Source organism: Centroberyx gerrardi, chromosome 14, assembly GCF_048128805.1.
Source record: "Centroberyx gerrardi isolate f3 chromosome 14, fCenGer3.hap1.cur.20231027, whole genome shotgun sequence".
In the NCBI taxonomy this organism is placed as follows: Eukaryota; Metazoa; Chordata; class Actinopteri; order Beryciformes; family Berycidae; genus Centroberyx; species Centroberyx gerrardi.
The window spans coordinates 5,181,180-5,191,936 of record NC_136010.1 but is presented as its reverse complement, the minus strand read 5'-3'; the positions used below and the strand labels follow the sequence as shown (position 1 = coordinate 5,191,936).

General features: G+C 43.4%; 1 protein-coding gene across 1 annotated transcript in view; it reads left to right on the top strand.

The window, feature by feature from the left end:
• The window catches only part of bsna (bassoon presynaptic cytomatrix protein a), a 205,836-nt gene that overhangs the window by 159,655 nt on the left and 35,424 nt on the right, over positions 1-10,757 (top strand). The window contains exon 4 of the mRNA XM_078288251.1: positions 8,559-9,023. Coding sequence (XP_078144377.1) covers positions 8,559-9,023 — 465 coding nt within the window. The remainder of the gene's footprint in view (positions 1-8,558; positions 9,024-10,757) is intronic.

Sequence of the window (10,757 nt, the reverse complement as noted above, 5' to 3'; positions counted from 1 at the left end):
GGAGGATGTAGAGGGAGAGATGGAGAGGAGGAGGTAGAGAGAAAGATGAGGTAGGGAGAGAAAGAAGAAGAGGTAGAGAGGGAAAGAAGAGGGGAAAGAGAGAGGAGCAAGACATTCAAAATGTGAAGAAGTGGGCAAAAGAAGAGAGAGGAAGAAAACTGGAAAGAGGAGAGAGACGGTGATTGAGAGAGGTGGGAATTAAGGAGAGAGAGAGAGAGAGAGAGAGAGAGAGAGAGAGAGCAGTACTGAAAATAGCAGGAGGGGAAAGAGGGAAATGGGTGGATTTCTACATGTGTATGTTACCGGGGAAACCTGGTATCAGTCTATTTCAAACTCTTTGTCATATAAAAGTGAGTCTCCTCACGCACGATGACAAAACTGATGCAACCTGTGTGCAAGCAGCCCTGCAATTAACACAATGTAGTTTTGATTTGGGACTGTCGGTGTCACTAAAAATCATTTATTCAGGGTCCTGGGCGTGTCAGGCAACCAGGAAGTAAACAGGAAACAAGTAGGAGACAACAGGACGTTTGTCTATACAGCGTTCTTATTCTTTGTTTCATATAAACTAGGCCAGTACATTTTAAAATAACAACAGAAAGGTGTCAACTTTTTTTGTATTTATTTTTGTTTGTGTCCTTATGTTGTAGCTGCACGATTCCACACAAAATGGATAAAAATAAACATCATCATAACGTAAAACAGTGAATTTCAAATATGGAAAATCAAACGGAGTGCTATAGTTAACACTGTTTTAGCGCCATCCACACTCTTCTGTGAAATCAACAAATGGGATTTTTAGAATAACAACTTATTTCAAAACCTAGGGAGAGCCTCTGGGACAAGATAAAAAAAAAACAATATTATGCTGTAAATCTTTAATGTGCACTCTTTGAAAGGACTGGAGTTAGAGGATATGTTCATAACAACACTATGTTTTGTCATGATGTGTTGCTGTTTCGTTGGAAAGCAACAGAAATGTGTGTTGTCTGAAAGGACTTTATTATTTATTATGACACATTCTTTTCAGGAGTGTGTCATGTGGCACTTTAACGGCGTGTCATATATTCAGAGGACCTGCGCTGCTCGGCAGATAGCTGAGCGGTTTGAGCGAACGGACAGGTCGCATGGGCCGTCAATCACGACCTGTCTGTGTTCTGATTGGCTCATCAGAGTGTTTGACCCCGGGTTGAGAGGTATCGCTGCCATGATGTCTGATATTTGGCTGATTTACTGCGAGGTTGTCATGACAATGATGACGATGATGATGATGCATGGTTCTGTGTCGGTCAGTGTGGGACTGAACTGCTGTATTCTGTGGAGCAGTGGCTGCTTAAAATCGTGGGTTTGATTCCTGCATAGGAGAGGTTACATTGTGGAATATAGTAACCTTAAAGGAATAGTTCACCCAAAAATGAAAATTCTGTCATCATCTACTCACCCTCATGCCAGTTGAAACACAGGTGAAATTTGTTGGTCCATATAACACACAGGGAGGTTGCCAGCACAACTTCGTAGCAGCCTTCTCCAAAACAACTGAAGTCAATGGGGACCGGTTCTTTAGAGCTCCAAAACAAAAACAGCCAAACAATCACACTGTGAATAGAAAGACCTATACACTATTATTTGTTGCAAATCAATCAGCTGTAGTTAAGATTTGCACTAAATTATGGTGTAATTATAGGTATTTTTGGAACTCTGAAGAACTGGTCCCCACTGACTTCAGTTGTTTTGGAGAAGGCTGCTATGGAGTTGGTTGCTGGCAGCCTCCCTGTGTGTTATATGGACAAACTTCACCTGTGTTTCAGTTGGCATGAGGGTGAGTAGATGATGACAGAATTTTCATTTTTGGGTGAACTGTTCCTTTAAAGGTGCCTCTATCAGCCTCTACTCTGCATCCTCCATAGTTTCTCCACCTGGTGGATCTGGAGGGAAATCTGCTGGATCGCTTTACGGCACAAAACAGGAAGAGGTTCTGTTCTTCCAGAGCAAACGGAGCTAAAGCTGAAAGAGTTTTCTGGCAGCAGATGGTGGAAGGAGGGAAAGGAAGATGGAGAAATCACTTCCAACATGTTGATCCTCTTCGGTGAAATGAAAGAGAAAACAGCAAGGCCAAGGGAGGGGGGAGGGAGGACAAGTAGCGATATTTCCTTTATGACAGCAAGCAAATGGGTTTATGGGAAATGTGGTCTTCATTTTGAGAAACGCAAGCACAGACAATAACACTGATGTGAGATAGAAGCGAACAGTTGTCTCCATCGTGTTCTTGTTTCTTTACAGTAATTATACCAAGGTATCACTATTAATCTGGCAATGACATATTGATGTTTAACAATGCCACACAGAGCACCTTTAATATGATAAGTCAATGATTTTTCTAGAATATATTAAAGTCATGGGTTTGATTCCCACATAGGAATGTTTTGTGGAATCTCAGCTTTATAGTGGCGAGCAAGTCAGACCAAGATTAAGGCTGAGATCAAGTCACAGGTTTGATTTCTGCATGAGGTTGATTTATGGGATGTCAGCTGATAGAAACCTGTGGGAAAGGCTTTTTTTTTTTTTATTACAACGGCATCGCTCCCAAACCACTGAATAACAAAAGCAAAACATTCAAGTGTCACTTTCCCTTTAACATGATTGATTTGTCAGTACCTGAATCCCTCCTTCCTACCTCCTTAGATTCATTTATTTGAATAATAAATCTCTCTCTCTCTCTCACACACACACACACAATTCTTCTCCTCTCCTGTCTATTCCATTTCCTGGCTTTAACACCTTCTCTTGTTCCGTCTCTCTCCCTTTCCTCATCTCTCTCTCATCTCACCTCTGCCCCCACTTCAAGGCATTTACATCCGACTCAGCAGGGTGCTACATTACTAGAGGTTGAGGTGAATTGCTCAGTGTGTGTGAACGCATTCGCGTGCATGTGTGGTGTCATTCACTTTCCCTTTCTTCTCATCTTTGCCATTCCTCCTCCTCTTTGCCCAGTGGGCTTCGCTTCTCCTCTTCCCTCCTCCTCCTCTTCCTCCTTCTGCTTCTCCCTCTCTCCTTCTGGTTCGCCTTGAGCCAGGCAGCCCTCCTCCATTTTGCATTGATGTGAACCGTGTGTCTACATGTGTGCGTGTGTGTGTGTGTGTGTGTGTGTGTGTGTGTGTGTGTGTGTGTGTGTGTGTGTGTGTGTGTGTGTGTGTGTGCGTGCGCGGTGCAGCAGAGTGCAGCCTAAAGCAGCAGCCAGTGCTAGGGAAGTGTGCGCTCGAGCAGAACAATGGCATTCTGGGTAAAAATAGCCCTCTCTCTGTCGGGGAGCGAGGGAGAGAGATGGAGGGTGACAGAGAGAGAGAGAGAGAGAGAGAGAGAGAATAATAAAAAAGTGAGAGCTAGAGAAAAGAAAAGATAGAGATTTAGTGATCAAGCATTAAAGAGATTAAAAGCTACAGAGAGAGAGAGAGAGAGAGAGAGAGAGAGAGAGAGAGAGAGAGAGAGAGACTGCATGTGGAAATGTGCGAAGTGTAAAACAAAGAAAAAAGAAGAGAATGACTCAGACTGGAAATGAATGAATAGAAGAGAGGTGGAGGGAAGAGGAGGAAGCTTTGGCACAACTATTGAACTATTCTACGCGGTGATTTTGATACCGGAGAGAAATGGAGAGAGTGAGAGAAAACCAGAGCACGAGAGAGAGAGAGAGAGAGAGAGAGAGAGAGCGAGACACACGAGGGTTAGTTTTTCCCCTCACATCTCGCTTGCCCTTTTTTCTTTCTCTTCCTCTTTCGTTCTTTCCTCCTCTTCTGTCCATCCTCCCTCTGCTTCCCTGTCTTTCCTTCTCTCCTCCTCTAATTCCTCCTCCTTTCTCTCCCTCTCTAATTCGTTTCATCCTTTCTCACCTCCTAGTTTCTCTCCTCTTCTGCCTCCTGATGATACCGGAGAGAAATGGAGAGAGTGAGAGAAAACCAGAGCATGAGAGAGAGAGAGAGAGAGAGAGAGAGAGAGAGAGAGAGAGAGAGAGAGAAGAAAAAGAGAGAGAGAGAACGAGGCAACAGCAAACTTGTCGTCTCCCACAAACGATGAACAAAGTCCCTCTCTGGGCCAATCAGTAACAAATTTGTCACCTATTTTGATCCATTATTGCAGCGCCCCCCTTGGGCCAATCAGTGTAATTTGGAAATTTGCTGGAACACAGTGGTGAGATGCATCAATTCCCCAAGTTTCGTCAAAATGAAATGTTGGAGGTATCATGTGCGACTTACAATGAAATCCAAAAGAGATGGAGGAGTGAAGGAAAGTCAGAGGAAAGGAGAGATATAAAGAGAGAAAAGAAGAAACAGAGGAAATAAAGCAAAGAGAACAGAGAGAGAAAGGGAGAATATAAATACAATCCTTCACTGCTTAATAGATTTAAAATGGACAGAGAGAGAGAGAGACTTAGAAAGAGAGAGAGAGAAAGAGAGAGAGTCTGAATGGCCATCCTTCAGTATGAAACCAGCAGATAAAAAGAAAATGAGTCGTGCTTTTCAAAGGGAATTGGGACAAAAAAAACGGAGCTGACGGAGTATTTTAGTGAACGCTATTGACAGGGAGAGAAAGGGCCAGATTGTTTGTGCTATGTAGGTTAAGTGGTGGAGCGATGGGGTACTGTGCCAGGCCACACACACACACACACACACACACACACACACACACACACACACACACCTACAAAGGCATACAGATGGACACGGTCGCTGTATCTCCATCTCTTTCTGTACATACTCACACAACCACTCACACACACACACACACACACACACGCTACCACCCAGTTCCTCTCTCTCTCTCTCTCTCTCTCACACTCACACACACACTCTCTCTCACACACACACACACACACACACGTGGCGTGCTCAGGACTGAATGTACTCAGTGGCAAAAGGCGAAGGAGTTCACTCACTAAAAATGTTTCAACAGTCTCAGACACTACTGTACAGTGTGCTGCTTCAGGGGATGCACACACACACACACACACACACACACACACACACACACACACACACACACACACACACACACACACAATAGAACTCTTGCATGACAGTTGAAAGAGTAGTTGTTAATATACTTATTTTTAGTTAATTCTGTGATCACAGAGAAAGGCCAGATTGTTTGTACTATGTAGGTTAAGTGGTGGAGCGATGGAGTACTGTACAGTACCAGGCCACACACACACACACACACACACACACACACACACACACACACACACTCTCTCACACACACAAACAGAGTGGCCTGTAGGACTGAATGTACTCAGCGTGGGAAAAGGGGAATGAGTTCCTTTATACAGTCAGAAAAAGTTCCAATTGTCCCAGACACTACTGTACACTGTGTGCTGCTTCTGGGGATGTACACACACACACACACACACACACACACACACACACACACACACACACACACTGGGTCGGCATCTTGCAGTACATCATGTGCCCTTTGGAGAGTCTTTTTTAAGATATACAGTATGGCTCATGCCCCTGGCAGACAAAAGATATATATGAAATATTTACTGTATACTCAGATGTTGTACTCTAGTATAAGTTTAAGATACTTTAAGAGCGTGTTCACATCAAGCATGTTTGGAGCAGTTTATTCAATCTCTGGTTTGTCCAGGTGAGAAAAATGACCTTTGAACCCTGGTGGCACCAAATAACGGCACCGAGAGTCTCAGTCCTGCTGTGTGAAGTGAGTGAAAGAGGAGTGAGAACGTAATCTGAACCAACTACAGGAAACGACCCCAAAACACAAGGGATTATGGGTAGAGGGAGACGGATGCTGACATCTGATAGCCGGCAGTTCCTCATGCTTGGAAAGCCTAGCAGAACAAAATGAAGTCTGGACTGATGCTCATATTCAGCTGTTTCTTCACGTGTTCTTAACCGGTATGAACACCACAGAAGAAGAGACAGACGAGTCCATCATGCTGAGATAAAGTTACAGGAAGTGGAATCAGATTTGTTTTGCCTCATGGGATTACATGTCACCAAAACTCTGTCCAATAGAAATGCTACTTGTGAGTCCATGTGACTTCTGTTTACAAGCCCTGATTTTTCTTGTAATTAGGCGGTGTGAACCTGAACGAACCAAAAATGCAGCAAATAATTTTTTTAGTCGTTTTTAATCGTTTGGACCAAAAAAAACAAACTATTTCTTTTGCCTGATATCAGACAGAACTGTCAACTCGTTACTCTCCATTTCCATCTTCAGTCTGACATTGCCTCCACTCTAACAGATTTCCGAGGGGGAGGGGGATTCGATTTTCCCTAACCAATCACTAGAGACCAACGTATCCGCCTGAATCTTAACGTCATTTTAAGTCGACACTGATGCGGAAAAAAACATCTCCCCTTTGAATAAATGCCTTCAAAGCAGAATGCTGTTCAGATTTCAAAGTAATTTGTACTTTTAATGGATTTAGAACAGCCTCGATAGCAGCGTCGGTCTTGTCTACAGCGGTCGCCATTGTTGTTATTACTCCTTCTTGGTTCCGGCGCACAGCTTGACAACGGCGTTAGTCCCACCCGTGGTGCTGATTGGCTAATCGTTAGTCCCCCCCCTGGCGCTCATTGGCCCGATCATTTTTCAACCGAGAAACCGCTGTTTCATGTCACGATGCCGGACCAGAATCAGTCAACTCGGTGGAGTGGGCGGATTCAAAGGTCCGGACCCAGGCAAGCATTTCTTGGCAAATTAGAATCACAGATGTGTTGAAAATGGCCTTTCTGTATTCCTTTTTTTATAAGAGCTGGTGAAGTTTGGTGCTGTATGATTCAAACGGGGAGACCATGACACAAACACTTGACAGGATTCGATTGGAAGGTTTTATTCCCACTGGGGCCGCACATGGAGAGTCGTCAAGTCTGTGCGCTCTTGATTCTGCAAGGTGCTTTGGAGAGAAAAGCATGCATCAAATGACATAAGTCAAATGTTAGCAGTTTGCACAATACTCCGTACAAGCAACAGAGTTTCAGTATTTCCTTTCACTCAGGGAAATTTGTTGTTCAGACAGTCGCTCTGCAGAAAGAAGCGGGAAACAGCCTGAGCGTCCAAGTAGAGCATTAAAGCTCCTGGCAGGTCGGGGTGGGAGGCTTTTAGCCTTCCGTCAATATCTCATTTGATCTCAGTCGGATTAATTGAAAACCCCCCCCCACCGTTATTGATGTTTACAACTTCACAGTTGATTTGCACTTGCTTTCGCCCTCCCTACTGTAATTCCCAACCCTTCCTCTCTGTCTTTCAGTCTCTCTCACTCCTTTTCTCAGTTTTCCCTCTTTCTCTTTTTACTGCTTTTTTCTCCTGATCTCCGTCATTGCTAGTTCGTTTTGAATGGCAGCCATGACTGTGAATAGCTAGAATAGACTGAGCAACTTTTGTCTATAGGTAAGTAGAGAAGAAAATCATACACTAGGGTGGAAAAACTTCATAGATGCCCATTCAAACCACATATTTACACACTGTAAACGTGGAGAATTTTGTTGTTTATGAGAGACTTTTACACTTAAAATTAGGCTTTTAGCTGACACTCTTATCCAGAGCAAATTACAAATGAGCAGGTAGGAGTTCAGCATATTGCTCAAGGATTCTTATTAAAAGATCAACTGATAATTGATTGAATTCACATTAATGCCACTGGTTTGTGTTTTGTTGTTGTGATTGTTGCTCTTGATTGTTGCTTTGGCAATCTCAGAGAAATCTTAGCATGCCAACAAAGCATCAAATTTAAATTGGATTTATGAATTGAATTGAAACAAATGAGAAATAAAGAGACAGCGGAGGGGAAAAACAGATTATGTGTGTGTGTGTGTGTGTGTGTGTGTGTGTGTGTGTGTGTGTGTGTGTGTGTGTGCGTCACAGTCTAATTCGTAGCCAATCAACCTCACAGTGTGAGAAATGGTGTGAGTGGAGTTGATTTGATGAAAATAGTCTGTATCCGTCATCGTTACCTTGGCCTTTTAGATGTACGTCAGCTCAGCTTAGCCTGTTACCACACTGACAGCTCTGTCCAAAAATCTGATTCTAGCTACATGTGTGTGTGTGTGTGTGTGTGTGTGTGTGTGTGTGTGCAGGCTCTTTCTGTTTCTCTCTCTCTTTTTCTTCATCTCTTCTTTCTGTCTGTTCCTCTTGCAGTCTGTTATTTCAGAGGAAATCAACGTTTGAATGTTCAGATCAAATATTTATAAGTATGTTAATTCCTTCAATTCTTATTTAACCTGACAAATTGACTAAGAACACATTCTTTTAGTGCAATACCCCGGAGGAGGAGCTGCAGTAGGAGGGAGGGTTAAATGGCATATATATCACACTCACACACACACTCACACACACACACACCTACACACACACACACATTATCAGGCTACTGCCACCCCAGTCTCACTCATCACATGGGTGTTTTTCCCCCTACATTTTCCCCCTACATTTCTTTCATTTTAATTGAATATGCTTTATTGACCATGTTATAATCGAACAAAATAATAGAATTCAAACTGTCATTAACTGTCCTGGTGTTTGTCCTCTGTCTGTTCCAGAAAAAGGAGTGGTTATGTCTCAACTGCCAGACCCAGCGGCTGATGTCCGGAGGCGGTCTGGACGATCCTCCGCTTCCTGTTCCTCATCCGTCTCCCAAGCACCAGCCGATGGGCTCGCCCCGTCACCAGGCGCCAGCCAATCAGCAAAGCCCCCTCCACAAAGCCGGCGGTCATCAGGGGCCCAGGTCAGCCCAGCCCCAGCAGCAGCCGCAGAAACCCCAGGCGGGAACAGGCGTGAGCGGACCGTTCGCGCCCGCCGCCGCCGCCGCCGCCGCCAAACAACCGACCGACACCAAGACGACGACGCCGGCACCGGCCTCCGAGAGCCAGAAACAGCCGAAACCCACGGAGGAGAAGCCCAAGATGGAGCCTGAGAGCCAAACTGCCAAAGAAACCAAACCCTCCCAGAAGAAGGGAGAGCAGATCACGCCCATCAAGGAGATTAAGAAGTCCAGACACTATGATGTAAGTCTGATTTCTTCGTAACACCACCTTACAGCGGCCTTATTCCAGCGTATTAACCTGTGTGTCGGCCTATGGAGAAGTATTGTTAGTGCCAATCGTCAATACTAAAAAATAGTATAAACATCAACAAAGTGTTTGTACTTAATGAAAATCTCCCTTATACACTACCAGTCAAAAGTTTGGACACACCTGATTGAATGTTCTATGTTTTTATTCTCTTAAAGCCATTTTGATCTAAAGGCTTCTGCTTAGTAATTAGTTTCTTAGACAAATATAAATAGTGAAGTTGATCCTATGTATAAATTTCTTTCCAGAGCCTTTGCCTTTCCATCAAGGCAAAGAAGAAAGAATCTAAAGTATAAGATAGTTTTGATTTAACACTTTTTTGGTCACTGCATAATTCCATTTGTGTTATTTCATAGTTTTGATGTCTTTGCTATTATTCTAAAATGTGGAAAATAGTAAAAAAATACAGAAAAATGCATGTGTCCAAACTTTTGACTGGTAGATGAAACAGTATGATGAAACTACAAAGTGATCGAGTGAATGACATTTTCACTAAGTATGAGCACAGTGTTATTGTGCACCTTCAACACCTTCAATACTTACCCATAGCGTAAAATACAGGCCAATACACCAAAATAAGGCCACTGAAGTGTGTTACTTATTTTTTAACTTAAAATTTATTCAGGGAAAGTTTGCTGAGCATGCATGCTCTTTTTCAGCGTTGCCCTGCTTCATCGCCCTGCTTCCTGATTCATGCAGTTCTTTAGAAGTCTTTGAAGCTCAGTAAGGAAAACCCTGCATACTGCTCTTGCTCAGCACTACATAAGCGTTGTCTCCAAGATTTCGCTCATGCAGACACTTAGCAGTCCGATAGATGTTAGCGGGGCTGTAATCCCAATAGGACAAGTGTAAACCACACAGCAGGGGGGAAGCACACACTGAAACGAGCAAATTCTTACACTTAGTCAGACAGTTATGTGAGTCAGGACGGCACTCGGCTTTTCAGGGCGCGCTGTGCTTCCCAGAATCGGAGTACGTGTCTATTTAAAACACCTGTGAATGTAGGCTGAATGTGGGCCTCAAGGTGCACTTGCAGCTTGAGTCCGAACGACGAAACGGAAATCTTTAGATGTGAACATTTTGTTGTTGCTATCCACTTTGAATGTCTCAGAAATGGCAGCCAGCACTGTCTCTAGCATGTGCAGACCGAATTTCAAAATAAGAGTGATAGACGGAACAAACCCAATAAATAGCTTTGTATGATACAGAATTGCGACCTTGTATTTTTGGATTTGCATGTTTGGTCCGCCTATCACTCTCATTTTGAAATTTGGTCTTGGTGTCCTACAGGTCACATGGATGTGGAGAATGGCACTTGTAGAGTAATGGTGGACTTGAGATGTTCAAAGTGGATTTTAATGACAAAATGTAGCTTTTGAGCATCTGTTTTTCATATCTATCTGTTTTGTATATGCTTGAGGAGGAAGCCATCGCATCAGATCCTGTCTTCAGCAGTGTCTTGTTGCAGCTGAATGACAGAGACGTATTCAGGCTACTGTGAATGTAGCCCACATTACATATTTTATGACCAGTTTCGCTCACAGATGAATTCGTCATTTTGAACACATCTGTGAGATTATCTTGGGATTAGCTTGGCAAACTGTTACTGTTTATCACAAGTGCAAACATACAGTGAGGAAAATATGAAGAGCAACACCAAACCAAATT